The sequence below is a fragment of the Manis javanica genome, chromosome 7 (assembly GCF_040802235.1).
Source record: "Manis javanica isolate MJ-LG chromosome 7, MJ_LKY, whole genome shotgun sequence".
Classification (NCBI taxonomy): Eukaryota; Metazoa; Chordata; class Mammalia; order Pholidota; family Manidae; genus Manis; species Manis javanica.
This window is the reverse complement of record NC_133162.1, coordinates 47,843,057-47,861,384: the sequence shown is the minus strand read 5'-3', so window position 1 is coordinate 47,861,384 and position 18,328 is coordinate 47,843,057. Positions and strand designations below refer to the sequence as shown.

General features: G+C 32.9%; 1 protein-coding gene across 6 annotated transcripts in view; it reads right to left on the bottom strand.

Moving 5' to 3' along the window:
• The window catches only part of HERC4 (HECT and RLD domain containing E3 ubiquitin protein ligase 4), a 136,590-nt gene that overhangs the window by 86,270 nt on the left and 31,992 nt on the right, over positions 1–18,328 (bottom strand). For all 6 annotated transcript variants that reach the window (XR_012133208.1, XM_073240968.1, XM_073240964.1 and 3 more), the window contains 2 exons: positions 5,867–6,026; positions 199–275 (listed from right to left, as the gene is read on the bottom strand). Coding sequence is in view for 5 of the 6 variants with exons in the window: in XM_073240968.1 (XP_073097069.1) it covers positions 199–275; positions 5,867–6,026 (237 nt within the window). In the remaining variant the exon portion in view is untranslated. The remainder of the gene's footprint in view (positions 1–198; positions 276–5,866; positions 6,027–18,328) is intronic.

The following is an 18,328-nucleotide window of genomic DNA, read 5'->3' as shown; positions in this document are numbered from 1 at the left end:
TCTTAATCAAAATCCCAGCAGTTTCTCTGCATGTCAGTGAAAACTAACAAGCTAATTTTAAAATGTATATGGAAATGAAAAGGATCAAGAAGAACCAGGACAATCTTGAATAAGAACAAAATTGGAGAACTTTGGGCTCATTTAAAGCATCAAGTAATAGAACTGAAAAAAGGAAAACAAAATAAAAACAATGCTTACCTTTAGAAAGTGCAAGTGAATGATAGTAACCACACGCAACCTGTACTATTTGGATATCTGACAAACTTTTAATATTTCTATAAAATAAGAAAAGAGATGGATCAGTTAATTCTATTTAATAAATGGATCCTGAATGCTATTTACCACCTACTATGTGCAAGTAGTTTTCTACCAACCCAGCAGTTCATGCTTTTTTTTCAAAAGCACCCATTTTGCCAAAAATGTATGCTAAAATCAGTAAACAAAACCTTGATTTGAAAAAAATGAAGAGGTGTGATGAGAAAATACGTTGAAGACAACATTTAAGCAAAATAAACTATGCTCACACTTAAGTACTTCTTAGAGTGCTTTTATAATTCAGATGTTTTATTATCAAAAAATTATTTTAAATCTTTAAAGTATGAAACTTGGTAACATTTGTATTGTATCCTAATTTGTATAATATTGCTGTTTGGCCTAGTTTAATATATGTTCTCCTCTACCAGATTCCTTAAGAACCAGCAGGGATTCCTAATGTGCTAAAACTTAGTCATAAACTATGAAACCTATTCCTTTTAGACTATCCTTTTGCTTTACATTAAAACCAGTAATATTCAATTTAATTTTTTAATGGGGAAATTTGATCAATTCATTTATTATAGTCACTGATGTGTTCAGTTGCATTTCTGCCATCTTGTGTTCTTTTCCTTATATATATATATAGTTTCTTATCCCACACTCACACCCATTTTTTAATTTTCCTCAACTGCAATGATAATTCTAAAGACTAATTATTGTAACATTACAAAAAAATCAAGTAACTTTGTGCATCAACCATCCCAGGTTTTTCTTAAGTAGTTCCCCTTTTCCTAGTCAGTCTACTGTTTCTCCTGATTGTTTTCAAGGGAACAAACGGGAGGAGGAAACATCATGTTTCTTATTTCCCTTTACCTGACATTGCCACCTGACCTGATTCTGCCATATGAGAGTCTGGAGCAAGTTCTGACCAGAGTGTCGATACCCATGATTTTTGGAAGGCAGCTTCAGCATATCAAATTTTGAGCAGGAAAAAGGAGAGTTACTCTAATTCCATATTGTATTAACAATATTTTTATTTAGTGGATTTATGTTCTTAACTACAAAACCTGAGAGCTGTACTGTTATAATTTAACAGAATCCAACAAGTTATCAGGATCCAATCAATGCACCTGCAGATTTTCAAATGTAGCAAAATGGCATTTTTCTGCAATTAGCAAAATCAAACACTGGCAATGTAAAACTAGGAATAAAAATTACATGGATATGTACAACTGTGCTGAAGTTACTAAACATTTACTGTTACTGCTTATGCATACTAGGCATATCATACATTTGACTAGTGCCCTATATTAAATATTTTTAAAAACCACTGTTCCAGGTATCAAAATCCAATTTGCAAGACTAAGACCACATGATGTAAGAATACTACATTCTCAAAGCACCCTACAGTTTTTGCTCTCACAGCATGTATCACTATTAATTACTGATGCACTTATTAATGTAATTATTCTTAGTATATTCTGCTGAACAATAAGGTAGACTATGGGTCTCACACCCATGGAATTCCTAGTACCTACCATAGTGTCTGGCAAAAAGTACATAATAAATACACTGTTAAAGGATAAGTGAATCTGTAATGTCTTTGAGGTTTTAGTATTAAACTATGATAAAGTCTGCCCCTAAATTTGCATAGCAATTAAAACTCAGTGACTCTCATTTCTGAAATAATAAGGCTTGGAATATAACATAAATGCTAATTTCTTTAGCCATGTCTACTACAAAGATAAGGAAAGATATTCTTCTGTGGCATTACTGTTTTAAAGAATAAAAACAAAACTCCTTTCATCAAGATTAATTGGTGGGGGAGATTTCTTTAGCTTTCAGGAATAAAATAAAGAAAAACACTGTGAATGGTAAAACTCAATTTACCAATAGTTTCCTGTGTTCCACTTTTCTAAAGAGGTAACAAATTAGAAAATTCTTAATGAAACAGAATTTCACAGGATTCAGTAAAAGAAATCCCTTTTTAAGTAAAAAAGATAATGAATATGTTTATTGGTTTTCAGGTTTTTTAAAGGACTCAAATACAGTTAACAGGGAAGCAAAATAAGTCATAATTTACATATACAAATATATATATAAAATATATATATAAATATACAGAAACACACATACATAACACACTTCAAGATTCCTAATTAAACAGAACTGTGAAAGGAAACACAGAATCCAGATGTCTAGGGTAAACATTTTCTAACTTCTTATAAATTTAAAATAACTCTCTAAAGTTTAGACTATACCAAACATTTTAAATGGCTATGACATCACTAAAATGATTCATCATAAAGAACACAATCATTTCTTTACTGAATTTTGGAAGATGTTTGAAATTTTTAAGAAAACAGTTAATAAACTTGGAAATAAGGCTTATATTCCCCTCCCTTAGGAAATGTGCCAAAACCTATTAATTGATGAGTATGCATACTGTTGTACTGTCATGTTTTTCCAATTTAATGTACAGTGGCAATATAGGCAGAAACCAGACATTTCCAGTTATTTGTGAAGGTAAAATTCCAACAACTGTTAACAAAAATGAGTGAAAAGTTCATAGTATATAATTAAAAATTTTGAAGAACTGCTTAAAGCATGGAATTTTTTGACAATTCCAAACTCATGAAGGTGTTCATATTAAGTAGCTTTTTATATGTCAACCATACCCCAATAAAGTGGTTTTAAAAATATATTTTGCCAATAAAACAATCAACAACTTTCTATTTCCCAGTTCAGTCACCATTTTCTTAGTGATTTAAGAAAAGTCTTAGCACACCAGCTCCTTTCAGTTTTGAAAAGTTTAAGCTAAACCAATCTAGTCTCGGTCTCTACCATTAATACTTTTTAATTTTAATCTAAAATGCTCTGAACTTTCCAATTCTAATATTAGGCAGAAATTGTAATACATGTTTAAAACTGAGTGAAATCAAGAAAATAAATTTTTGAGCAAAATGACAAGTCAAGCATGTTTAATCAGTTTCTATAGTCCAGAAATAGCTGTACTCAAAAGGATCATACCATTTTGTCATAATTTTTTACCACATACATCCAAGAAACAGAACTTTAAAAAATAATTTTATTGCCAAGGATTGTTTTTCTAAGGTTTGAATGGAAAAGTATGTATTTGCACTTACATTAAACTAAAAGAAAGTAAAACTAGGCTTAACTTATTTTTAAAGCAAAGGTATAACATATATCCTACATAAAAAGAGGTAACTAGCTGGAAATGCAGATCCTACATAGACCACTGACTGAATAATTTAAGTTTTTTCCCCAAGAAGGAGTGATTTCAAAACAAAACAAAATTTTAAGTAGGAAAAGGTTATCAAACTAGTAAGAGTTCCTAATACAATCTATTGTTATTTTTACATTCTTCTTTAATTTTAAAGTGTTGCTTAATTTATATACCCTTATTTACTGGCATAAAAATGGATATTTCTTTTCAAAAATGTACAGCCTTAATGTGAATCTTCCCTTTCTGATCACTTTTCTGATCACTCTTTTGAAAAGTATAAATGCTAATTTTTAAAAACCTATTTACATATATGTGAGCTTCTTCCTATCTTCTATTCATTTAATTTAAAATATATGTGAAATTTACAAAGAATATTGGCACTGCTAAGCGTTGAGAAAACACCTTGCATCTAAAAAGTGATTTGGTACTGAAACTTAGAAAAAAAAAATCACTGGCTGTCTTTCAAAAAATATATTTCTACTATGTTATATATTGGTTTCATATGGTTTCAGATCTACTTGTTTATGATAAAAATGAAACTGTTTTAGGGGTAAAGTTGTTTTTGATGTAAGAATGAAATAAATTGTGTCAGGATATCATCTCACCTGTTCTCACTAGTAAGAACTTAGTAGCTCAGCTGCTGAGGAGCCCTACTTGGGGCTTATCAATAAAAACATACGAAGAAACAGCTACGGCAAGGGGACATTTCAACTATAAATACCAAGAGTTTGTGAGGACTATGAGACACTGTTCAGTCTGGGCAAGGTAACTCTGCTGATCTAAATAGTCTCTGAATAGCTTGGGGCAATTAGTTCCTGACAAGATAAAGGAGACTGTTTTACTGTCAGTGGTAAAAACTGTACCCCAGACCTAGGAGATCCTCTTTTGTCCTCAAACACTGGCACTGGGTCTTTCCCTAGCAATGTGCTCTAGCAACAAGGGACTTATATTTTTGAGCTGCAGCTAGATGTCAGCTCTTGGCTAAGCCCACTTCTCCCAAGTACCAACTCACTCATGTACCAACTCATATAAAGGTACAACTCAACTAAACTTGGACTTTCTTTCTTTCATCTCCCCTTGCTTGGAACAACAGTATACTTTATCACTGTTTTGGAGTATGTTATTTCTCTATTGGCTCATTAAGAGACACTGTCTTGTATGCCACTGGCATATGAAATTCCTGCAGTGAACCTGTGTTAAATAAACTGCTGACAAAGACAAACTGATTCTCAGCATAATTCACCCCAAAACAAAACATACTGAAATATTAAACTGATCTTTAAGACATGAAAATATCAGCTAAAAACAATATATGTCACAACAAATCAGATCAGTCCATTAAAAACCAAGAGGGTTGAATAGAAGAAATGCCTTAGTACACAGCAAAAAGTTAATACAGATGTTTAACAAATAAAAAAAGACAAAGGAACTCAAATTTTAAGATCTCTTTCACAGCCATATCCAAGTTCATAAAAGAGTAGAGGCCCAAATATGTAAGTTATCAATGTTAAATTAACAACAAAATATGTAAATTTGTATGAAATAAAATGCTACCTAGTACACCTAAAGTAAATTTAATACATTGGTTTCCTGGAGAGTTGTCTTTTGTTCCTATAACTATTACTAGGAAGAACAAGAGTTAAAAGAGGCACAAATTTGTGTAAGTTTTAAAAGTAAGCAAGAGTTCATACATTATTTATGTACTAAAAGAAATAGGATACTTTAAATCTTTGTATTTTTACCTCAATAACATTCATGCTCTTATTTTTTAATATTAAAACAATGGCCTTATGTAAATTTGTAAGACTATAACACTGATGTCATTATTTACTTTTTAATTTTGAATAGTTCTATGATGTAATGTTATAATCTCTTCTTGGTTAACATAAACTGTGGTCACTACTATGTAAAAAAAAGAAAGTAACTGAATTCTTTTTATAGTAATCATGTGACACTTTTATATTCAATAAAATAAAAACTAATAAATAAAGATAAACATGCAACCAACAAATATTTTAAAAATATTTCAATAGCTAAGGTACTCAAGATAGAATTAGTAGTTTAAATTGGTCTAAAACACTTGGTTAGAAATTTATTTAAGAGAAAATTTATAATAAAGTATGTATTCCCCATCCCTTTTTTTCGAAACATAAATAATTTGAACGGAAATATGAAGGGTATAAAAAAATAGCATTCAACCCAAATTAAAAGGCAAGAACCTACCTAGTAAACTCTTAAAGAAAACTCAAAGGGAAGAAATAATTAGGTATCAACTTTTACATGCTCACATTAAGCAGAGTAATTTAGATAACAAATTTATTATGAAAAGACAGTTAAAGACCTCTTTTTGGTCACCTTTGTTACCTGGGTACTCTGATACATTCCTCTGGTCCTAGCAGGCCAAGTTGTCCATCAGAATCGAGACCCCAAGCATACACCTGGCCCTTGTCATTTAGTGCTAACGTATGAGCTTCTCCACATGAAACAGCTACGATATTTTGGGCATCCAGGGCAACAACCTGCTCTACAGAAATCAAGAAGAGAGACATTACATTTCAGTTTTGAACTCCCAATAACAATAAGACAGTCTTCATCTCATACAAACAAGCTAAGGAAATGCTAAAATAGTGACTAGTATGACATCAACTGTGAAAAATCTAACAAATATATCCCATACAAAATTTTCATTGTGATAAATACAGATATATATCATAAGGTATAATCAGCTCAGAAGTGACTTGAACATTTTTGGGAAGAAGTTAAGGAGTTATAAAAAATTATATCAGAAAGTGTTCTTCATTCAAAGCCATTATCAATAAATGAGAGGAGTTCAGTTGAAAAGGGAATCCTTTAAATAACCTGGGTTATTTTTTAATAGAAAAATCATAACTGACACATACATTACCATACAGATACTATTATGGAATAATCCCAAAGTTAATTTTTTAAAAAGGCTGAATTGGCAATTTCTGATAGGATACAAATTCTTTACAGATTTTGTAAATAAAGCTTCTACCAGATATGATATGGTAAGAACTTAAAAGGAAAGGGGACCGTAATGAATAGGTTTCAGTTTACGGACTGCCATTTTAACATCAAAGATATAAAAATTCCCTATGTGGTTAAAATGTGCTTAACTTTTAAACCAGAAATTAACTTGAAATATTGCCCCTTCATTCCACTGTCGGCAGCCACTGACAAATGAGGAGAGAAAGTGACTGTTTCCTTAGTCTCCTTAATGTTCAATGTCTATCAGTTTTTTTACTAGTATCATTTCTATAAGCTTTTTTTGAAGGCACCATTTAAAATTAACTTTTCGTTAATAAGAAAGCTATAATTTATATCATCAATAAACTGAAAGCCTCATGTTGAAGAGTTATTAAAACTGTATCAGTTGGTTTCTTCAGAAGCACATTTTAGCTCAATGTACAAATGCAGCTGTTCAATAAATGAAACATGTATCAAGAAGGTTTAAATCCCTAAATACAGAGAAATCCAAATTGTGCTGGACCATATCCTGTATTTTGGGGTGGGAGGTTAGCCCCAGAGAGCCTCTAGAAATCTGTACAACTCTAATCATATGTTATTTTAAGTACTTACCTTAAAGTACCATAAATTAGTAACTTGTGAAGCTGGTGAACAGTACATGGAAGGTCATTCTACTAATCTCTCATTTTCTGCATGTATTATATATATATGTTTTTATACAATTACATTGTAGAAACATACAAAAACAAAAAAAGTAGAAGATGTAACACACTGTTCCCCCCAAAAAATAAGTAAAAGCACTTAGACGTCATCATTTATTTACATTAAAACACTTCCATAAATCTTAATTATGAAGAAGTAAAATACATACAAGACTCATTATCTCTCAGAGGCCTCAGAAATAAACTAAAGTCTCTCCAAGACAATCCTCAAAGGAAATACCATAAAGAGCAGAACATGACAGAATGAACAGAGAGTGAGTAAGACTGGTTGGTTCAACAATAACAAATAAAGGAGTACTTAAACAATAGCAATGGCCTGAAATTAAAGGTACAAAAAAATCTAAGAAACAAAATAGAAACAATCATTCATAGCAAACACTAATATTTACTGCTTACCTCTTGTGCTCAAGCACTAGAGACACAAAGATACATAAAACATAGTTCAAGCTCTCAAGGAACTATAGTCTATAGAAAGACAAGTGAGATAACAATTGTGATCAAATGCTAAGATAAAAATATACAAAAGGCACCTTAGAAACATGAAATACTTATTAAAGTATACATAAAAGATACTACGAAGAATGTTGAGCAACACTGCAGCTAAATCCTGAGCTGAGGAAAGAGAAAGAGATTCCATATACTCATTTAAGAAAATTAAAATTACTTATTATAGCAAACAAACTAAAAGCAAGGTGAAAAGACTGATAAGAAAAACAGGGGTGAAAGGTTACATCTCAAATTTTTGAAGACTTACTAGGAAAAAAAAGACCAGTAATTAAGTGAAAAATGGGCAAAATTGAGAACTGATAATTCTCAGAAAAAGCAGATATGGCCCTTAATCATATGAAAAGATGCTCAAATTCATTGATGAGAAAAACGTAAATTCAAACTATACAGAAGAGCCAGTAGTATGTTCAATGAGAAAATTCATAAAGCCATACACACTTGTAATTTGTGTACTTCTCTATATGGGTTAACCTTCAAGTAAAAAAGGTCACATTATCAAAAGAATGACAAAAACAGTCACAGAATGGGAGAAAATACTTGCAAAAGAAATACCAAATAGAGGACTGTTACCTAAAAATATACAAAAACTTAAAACTCAAGAAGAAAATGAAAACCCAATTGAAAAAAAAAACAGGCAAAAACATCTGGCACCAAGGAAGATATACGACGGCAAGCTATGCATATGAAAGGATGCTCTACATGATATGTCATCAGGGAATGTATGCAAAATGGTACAGTCACTTCAAAAGACAGTTTGGCAGTTTCTTACAAAACTAAACAAACTCTTATCATATGATCTAGCAACTGTGCTCTTTGGTATTACCTTAAGGAGTCAAAAGTTATGTCCACACAAAAACTTGCCCATGGATATAAACCCACGCATATATGGTAAATTAATATATGATAAAGGAGCCATGAACATACAATGGGGAAAAGACAGTCTCTTCAATAACTGATGTTGGGAAAACTGGACAGCTAGATGCAAGAGAATGAAACTGGGTTACTATCCAACTCCAAACATAAAAGTAAACTCAAAACGGATTGAACACCTGGATTTAAGACATGAAACCATAGAACTCTTAGAAGAAAACATAAGCAAAACTCTCTTGAACGTAACTATAAGCAATTTTTTCCTGGACACAGCTCCTTGGGCAAGGAAAACAAAATAAAAAATGAACAAGTGGGACTACATCCAACTAAAAAGCTTCTGTATAGCAAAAGACACCATCAGCAGAACAAAAAGGCATCCAACAGTATGTAAGAATATATTCATAAATGATTTATACATTAAGGGGTTAACATCCAAAATATATAAAGAACTCATACACTCAAAAAGCAAAAAACCTGATCAAAAAATAGGTGGAGGCCCTGAACAGACATTTCTCCAAAGAAGAAATACAGATAGCCAACAGGCACATGAAAAGATGCTCCACATCTCTAATCATCAGGGAAATGCAAATCAAAACCACAATCAGATATCACCTCACTCCAGTTAGAATGCCACTATCCAAAAGACAAGAAATAATGAGTCTCAGTGAGGATTCAGAGAAATAGGAACTCTCCTACACTGCTGGTGGGAACGTAAATTGGTACAAAGCAGTATGAAGGTTCCTTAAAAAACTAAAAAGAGAAACACCATTCAACTCAATTAATTCCCCTTCTAGGAATTTAACCAAAGAAAACAAAATCTCAGATTCAGAAAGATACATGCACCCCTATATTTATCACTGCATTATTTACAATAGCCAAGATACGGAAACAATGTAAGAGTCCATCAATAGATGAATGGATAAAGATGATGTGTTACATATACACAATGGAGTATTATTCAGCCATAAAAAAAGAAAAAGAAATCCTGCCATTTGCAACAACATGGACAGATCTAGAGCGTATCATGCTCAGTGAAATAAGCGAGATGAAGAAAGACAAATAACCTATCATTTCACTTATCTGTGGAATACAAAACAAAGCAAAATAGAATGAATAAAAACAACAGTAGACTCAGACACATTGATAAGTGACTAGTGGTTACCATGGGGGACGGGTTGAGGTGGGTGGACAGGGAGGGTGAGGGGGATAAAAAGGCACAAAGATTCTCAATCATAAAATATATATATTATAACATAAAAGTATACTGTTGCCATAGGGATAGTAGTAGAGCATGGAGAATACAGTCAACAATTCTGTAAAATCTTTCTCTGTTGTCAGACAGTAACCACATTAGTAGGGATAAGGATTAATAATATGGATAACTGTTGAAACACTGTGTTAAATATTTGAAATCAATTTAAGATTGTATATTAACAATACTTCAATTTAAAAAAAAAAATTGCACATGGGTATTTAGGCACCTTTACTGACAACTGCCAAAACGTGAAAGCAACCAAAATGAATAAACTATGGTGGCATCCAGATGACAGAATACTACTCAACACTAAAAAGAAATGAATTATCAACCCTTGAAGCTGATTCCACTATATGACATTCTGGAAAAGGCAAAACTTTGGAAATAGTAAAAAGATTAGTGGTTACTAGGATCAGGGGAAAGAGAGAGATGAACAGGCAGAGGACAGAGGACTTTACGAGCATAATACTATTTTTTTTTGGTATCATTAATGTACAATTACATGAGCAACATTACGGATACTAGACTCCCCCTATTATCAACTCCCCACCACATACCCCACTACAATCACTGTCTATCAGTATGGCTAAGATGCTATAGAATCACTGTTGTCTCCTCTGTATTATACTGCCTTCCCCGTGTCCCCCACCACCACATTGTGTGTGCTCATCGTAATGCCCCTTTTCCCCCTTATACCTCCCTTCACACCCATCCTCCCCAGTCCCTTTCCCATTGGTAACTCTTAGTCCATTCTTGGGTTCTGTGAACCTAATGCTGTTTTGTTCCTTCAGTTTTTTCTTTGTTCTTATACTCCACAGATGAGTGAAATCATTTGATACTTTTCTTTCTCTGCCTGGCTTATTTCGCTGAGCATAATATCCTCTAGTTCAATCCATGTTGTTGCAAATGGTAGGATTTGTTTTCTTATGGCTGAATAATATTCCATTGTGTATATGTACCACCTCTTACTTATCCATTCATCTACGATGGACACTTAGGTTGCTTCCATTTCTTAGCTATTGTAAATGGTGCTGCGATAAATGTAGGGGGGCATGTCTTTTTCAAACTGGGCTGCTGCATTCTTAGGGTAAATTCCTAAGACTGGAATTCCTAGGTCAAATGGTATTTCTATTTTTAGTTTTTTAAGGAACCTCCATACTGCTTTCCACAGTGGTTGAACTAATTTACATTCACACCAGCAGTGTAGGAGGGTTCCCCTTTCTCCACAACCTCACCAACACTTGTGGTTGTTTGTCTTTTGGATGTTGGCCATCCTAACTAGTGTGAGGTGATATCTCACGTGGTTTTAATTTGCATTTCTCTCATAATTAGTGATGTGGAGCATCTTTTCATGTACCTGTTGGCCATCTGAATTTCTTCTTTAGAGAAGTTTCTGTCCAGCTCCCCTGCCCATTTTTTAAGTGGCTTATTTGCTTTTTGTTCATTGAGGTGCATTAGCTATTTATATAATTTGGATGTCAACCCCTTATTGGATATGTTATTTATGAATATATTTTCCCATACTGTAGGATATCTTTTTGTTCTACTGATGGTGTCCTTTGCTATACAGAAGCTTTTTAGTTTGATATAGTCCCACTTGTTCATTTTTGCTTTTGTTTCCTTTGCCCGGGGAGATATGTTCATGAAGAAGTTGCTCGTGTTTATGTCCAAGAGAATTTTGCCTATGTTTTTTTCTAAGAGTTTTATGGTTTCATGACTTATATTCAGATCTTTTCATCCACTTTGAATTTACTTTTCTGTATGGGGTTAGATCAATAATCCAGTTTCATTCTCTTACATGTAGCTGTCCAGTTTTTTGCCAGCACCATCTGTTGAAGAGGCTGTCATTTCCCAACTGTATATTCATGGCTCCTTTATTGTATATTAATTGAGCATGGGTTTGTATCTGGGCTCTCTAGTCCCTTCCATTGGTCTATGGGTCTGTTCTTATGCCAGTACCAAACTGTCTCGATTACTGTGGCTTTGTGATAGAGCTTGAAGTTAGGGAGTATAATTTCCCCTGCTTTATTCTTCCTTCTCAGGATTGCTTTGGCTATTTGGGGTCTTTTGTGGTTCCATATGATTTTTAGAACTATTTGCCCTAGTTTGTTGAAGAATGCTGTTGGTATTTTGATAGGGATTGCATGGAATCTGTGGATTGCTTTAGGCAGGATGGCCATTTTAACAATATTAATTCTTCCTATCCATTGAGCACAGGATGTGTTTCCATTTATTGGTATCTTCTTTAATTTCTCTCATGAGTGTCTTTTAGTTTTCAGAGTATAGGTCTTTCACTTCCTTGGTTAGGTTTATTCCTAGGTATTTTATTCTTTTTGATGCAACTGTGAATGGAATTATTTTCGTGATTTCTCTTTCTGCTAGTTCATCATTAGTGTATAGGAATGCAACAGATTTCTGTGGATTAATTTTGTATCCCGCAACTGTGACGAATTCAGATATTAGATCTAGTAGTTTTGGAGTGGATTCTCTAGGGTTTTTTATGTACAATATCATGTAATCTGCAAACAGGGACAGTTTGATTTCTTCCTTTTCAATCTGGATGCCTTTTATTTCTTTGTGTTGTCTGATTGCTGTGGCTAGGGCCTCCAGAACTATATTGAATAAAAGTGAGGAGAGTGGGCATCCTTGACTTGATCCTGATCTTAAAGGAAAAGCTTTCAGCTTCTTGTTGTTAAGTATAATGTTGGCTGTGGGTGTGTCATATATGGCCTTTATTATGTTGAGGTACTTGCCTTCTATACCCATTTTGTTGAGAGTTTTTAACAATGGATGTTGAATTTTGTCAAATGTTTTATCAGCATCTATGGAGATGATCGTGTGGTTTTTGTCCTTTTTTTGTTGATGTGGTAGATGATGTTGATGTATTTTTTAATGCTGTACCATCCTTGCATCCCTGTGATGAATCCCACTTCATCATGATGGATGACCTTCCTGATGCAGTTTTGAATTTGATTTGCTAATATTTTGTTGAGTGTTTTTGCATCTATGTTTCATCAGGGTTATTGGTCTGTAATTTTCTTTTCTTGTGGTGTGTTTGCCTGGTTTTGGTACTACAGTGATGCTGGCCTCATAGAATGAGTTTGGAATATTCCCTCCTCTTCAACTTTTTGGAAAACTTTAAGGATGACGGGTATTAGGTCTTCACTAAATGTTTGATAAAATTCAGCAGTGAAATCATCCGGTTCAGGAGTTTTGTTCATAGGTAGTTTTTTGATTACCAATTCAATTTCCTTGCTGGTAATTGGTCTATTCAGATTTTCTGTTTCTTCCTGGGTCATCCTTGGAAGGTTGTATTTTTCTAGAAAGTTATCCATTTCTTCTAAGTTATCCAGTTTGTTACTATACAATTTTTCATAGTATTCTCCCATAATTCTTTGTATATCTGTGTTGTCTATAGTGATTTTTCCTTTCTCATTTCTGATTGTTTATGTGTGGAGACTTTTTTTCTTGATAAGTCTGGCTGTGGGTTTACCTATTTTGCTTATTTTCTTGAAGAACAAGCTCCTGCTTTCACTGATTCTATTGTTTTATTCTTCTCTATTTTATTTATTTCTGCTCTAATCTTTATCTATAATACTACTCTACTCAATACCACATCATTATGCATTTGTCAATATCCATAGAATGTACAAAACAAAGAGTGAACACTAATGTAAACTATGTACTTCAAAAGCTAATGATTTGTTAATGTGACTAATGTTGATGAATGTGCTACTGTGGTACAAGCTTTGGATAGTTGGGGAGGTCACAAGTGAGAGAGGATGGGGTACATTGGAACTCTGCACACTTCCTGCTTATTTTTGCCATGAATCTAAAATTACCCCAAAAAATAGAATTTATTAATGTAAAAAAAAAAGCTCATTAAAAAACATACACGAAGACAAAATTTTTTACCTGAATAAAAATCCAGAATTTGATAACAATCTGTGGGGGGGGAAAGGCACTCCTATATATTGATAGTGTGTGTACAAAGAGAACCACCTTTATGGAGAGGAATGTAGCAATACCTAACAAAACATAAGCATTTACCTTTTGGACCTAGCAATTCCATTTCCAGGAAACTATCCTACTGATACAACTAACTAGTAAAATGTTGCTGACTACACCACACCAAAATATTCCACTTTGGCATAGGATTATTTTGAGCTTAAGGCCTTTAAGTAGAACCAGATATAAGAAAAGCTCTCTGCCCTCCATTTATTTGCCTAAAAGGACATAAATTTGTAAAGGTGTCTTTCTCTTTCTACCGGGAAGGAGAGAAGTTAATCATTAGGGACAACTCTAGACCTTTATCCACTCAGAGACAGAACCCGCAGAACCTATATAACAAACTTCCAAACCAGCCCTTATCTTTGGTGGTCAAACCAAAGAGTAAAACTTCTCAATGTATATTCCCATTAGCTCCTCCACATATTTATGTTCCCACAACTTGCCATCCCAACAAGTCGAAGTTCTTTTTGTTTTGTTACTTCTCCAAACTTTGTTATTTTAAGACACTATATGGGCCCATGTTGTATCACCCCTTTAAATGATTCATTACTGAGTTCTCACAATACAATGTAAGTGCAATACAAGTGTTAAAAAACTTGTTTTTTCTCTTGTTAATTTGACCTTTGTCTATACAGGCCCCAGCTGGAAAACCTAGGAAGGTAGATTACAGATACACACACGTGCACATGTGTTTGTGTATGCGTGAATGTGTATTTATATTAACTACTATGTATAACAACAAAAGACTAGAAATATTCTAAGCATCCATCAATAAAGGATTCTGCCTATATGTTGGAATACTATGCTCAACAAAAAAAATAATGAGGAAATTTTACATGCTGATATGTTAAGACCTCAAGGCTATATTACCAAAGGAGAAAAAAAATGAAAACATGAAATAGTGTACATGACTTGCTATTTTTTTGTGTAAGGAAGAAGAAATAATAACATATATTCATACTTGCTTACATCTACATGAAGTAATTTTGAAGGACATACAAAAAAAACTAATAAACATAGTTACCTATGGGGGATACAGAGAGAAGAGGAAATAGGGTGGTCAAACCAAAGAGTAAAACTTCTCAATGTATATTTACATTGCTTTTATCTTTGAACCATGTGAATATATTCTCTACTCAAAACAAAAAACAAATATAAACAAATTAAATAGAATATTAGAGAATATTTAAAACAATGTATTAAAACCAATGTTTTCACTTTAAAAGTGACCCAAGCTTTTTAATGTTTTTCTACATACTAAAAACTTAAATTTTGGTACTTTCTGAATTTTAACTCCATCAAATTACTGAGATACCTAATTTGAGAATAGATAACTATTGCAGAAATGCATTATTAAAGAAACAAAACACCTATAAGTCTTAGGAACAGCATTTAATAGACTTGAGAAAACAAATACATAGAACTGATAAATTCTCTGCACAATTTTTAAATTTTTCTAATTTTTTCTAAATGACTCCTCAAAATGAAAAGCCTCAACCATTTCTCTCAGTATGCTAGAAAGTCAGATCAGTGGTGTAGTTACTTTTAACATGGAGGTCAAATTCTAGTTTAATGTACAAAACAAGATGAACTGAAAAGAGAGTCAATGATAAGGAAGAATGAAGAGGGAATAAATGAACCTAGCAAAACACATTCAATAGAAAGCCTGGCCCAATGATGCCCTTTGTGAGAAAGAAAAGAAAATACAATTCATACCAAGTCCAACAACTAACATTTATTGAGTGTTCACTATGTACCAGGTCCTATGCTAACTCTAAAGTTTTGATCACCAAGCTACATTTGCTTTTCAAGGTCAAGTAGTACAGTTCTGGAAAAGGGAGAGATAAGGGGGGACTAAATTCACTCTAATTTAGGGTAAGTATGGATATATAAGGCACAGAATAGAAAACATTAAGAAAAACTTGCCAAGTAAGCCACTAAAAATAACTGATTCTTTTGATAAGTAGGGGCTACAAAAAGATGCTCAAATTATGAACTTATGGTGCTAAATTTGTTAGAAAAGTTTTAAAAACAATATATGATCATTGGGGTCAGTCATAATTCAGAAATAAGGTATTTGTTTAAAAAAATACAAATGCACACAGATAAAAAGAGGACAAATGTTAACTGATGGTCATTGTGCTATTTTAACTTCTCTTTAAGCTTCAAAATGTTCATATGGAAAGTCAGAAAAATAACACTGTTCATATCAGAATTTATGGTCACAGTATTTCTCTTAAAGGAATAAAAAAGGAGCATTTAGTTTTGCAAGGCACAAAAAAGGAAAGAAAACATAAATGGAAGAGACTGTCTTGGGAAGGAAAAATACATTATTTGAAGACAAGAGCAAAAACAGAAAAGACAAAGAATTAGAGAATTGTAACATAATCCATCTTGTAAATACTGAAAGCAGATATACTCCAAATACTCTCTAACAGGTCTAGATCATCACTACTTTTGGGTTTTTTTCCACTTGCATTGTTAAAAAATGCGGTATTTTTGAAAACTATCTGTTTCAAAAAATTCATCTATTAAGCACATCATTCTGTTAAGAAAAAGTCTATTTTCTTTGCTCCATAAATGCAAAATAGTCATTTTTAGATTTATAAAAACCACTTAAATGTACAACCTAGTAAGTTTTCATTTCTATGTCATCTATTCACCTTTGAATATACATCTGATTTCAACATTTGTTCTCTTACAAACCGCATCAAATAAATTTTGCTGCACAAACCTCATAAAAGAAAGATTACTGCTACACACCCTTCTAACAGTACAGGATAGGTCCAGTTCTTGTTGTAAAATGTTATATGATAAAATGCTTCCTGTTGAATAACTAAGAACACACTCTATTTCCTTCAGGACCTTGAGTTTGTGAAAATTCATGCAGAATATCATCTCCAGACCCACTGCTTAATAAGAGCTCACTTATATGAGCAAATTCACTTTATCTTACAGTGGTGCTATTTGTCTAGTAATTATAACATCATCTTCTGATTTGTCTAGTAATTATAACATCATCTTCTGCCAATTTTCTTCTCTGCCATTACGGACAGAAAATGAAACATTCTGTATTCTCAACATGGTCAATGAAAACTACAAAAAGAAAAATAAAAGCTGCAAAAATGGTGACTCCAGACTTCTTTTATACCTTCACAAAAGATGATGCAGAATTCTGCACAACATATTAAAAAAACTGAAGAATTCTAAATATTGATGATACATTTCACTACTGTACTATCTTTCTAGGAAAACTCATCATTATCCCACTTATAATTGTGGTCTTATTTTAGTCTACTTGGGAACACAATTGATTCTCATTATTCACAATAGTTATGTTCTATTAAGTCACCACAGTACTTATGTAGCAAATACTGAATCACTGCCTCGAGGGAAAATACAGGGTTAATTTCCTAAAAGCTTCTGATTACAACATTTTTGTCAACTGATCAATAGTAAACTTGTTTTATGTCTGTTTCTTTTTAAAGACATCTTTTTGAAAACATTAATAAACACTGTTGATTCATTAGTACTGAATACACAGCCAACAGCACTATAGTCAACAGCACTGTATAACTCATGCTTCAATATATTTGCTGTAAGGCATACCACAGCCTTCTAAGCACTTCACCACTATGCTCAGGGGCCATTTTAAATGTGAAATCACCAACAAAAAGTACAAAAATGCAAAAATCATGGCACTAAAAATACTACAAAAAGGACACCTGTTTGCAGTATGAGAGCTAAAACAAGAAAGCAAAGCATCGCTTTGTTGAATCTCAGTTGGGAATGTTTACAGTGGGAACTCAAAATTCTGCAGCTCTGCATATGTACATGCCCAGGAATGACCATGAAAACCCTCCTGAGAATTGGCTATGACCCAGGTTGATTTAAAATAGTACACATAAACATTTCTTCAATAAAGAATCACAAAATATACAGGATGATCTATTCAGCTCTTTTGCTGACCAAGGTTTAAACCTTGGTCATTAATACCAATAGTCATTAATAACAATATGGTCTGAGAACCTAATAAACCAAGAAAACTAACAATAAAGAATATGCTGTCCTTTGGGTATAAAGACAATACTATAGAGACACCATTAGCAATATATTCATAAAACTAGCATCTTTTAAAAGCTGCATTTTATTCAAAATTAGAAAACAGCTACTTGAATGAAAATATAAACATTATCATGTTACTCTGTATCCTCTTTCATCTACAGATCTCAAAATCTTAAGGAATGAACTGCATTTCCCCAAAATACCTATGTTGAAGTCCTAATACCCAGGATTTCAGAAGGTGACTTTATTTGAAAACAGGGTCAATTGAGGATGTAATTAGTTAAGATGAAGTCATAATGGAAGGACAGTATGCCCCTAATCTGACTTATGTCCTAATAAAAGAGGAAATTTGCTTAACAACAGTCACACAGGGAGAATGCCATGTGAAAGAATGCTAAGATTGTGAGG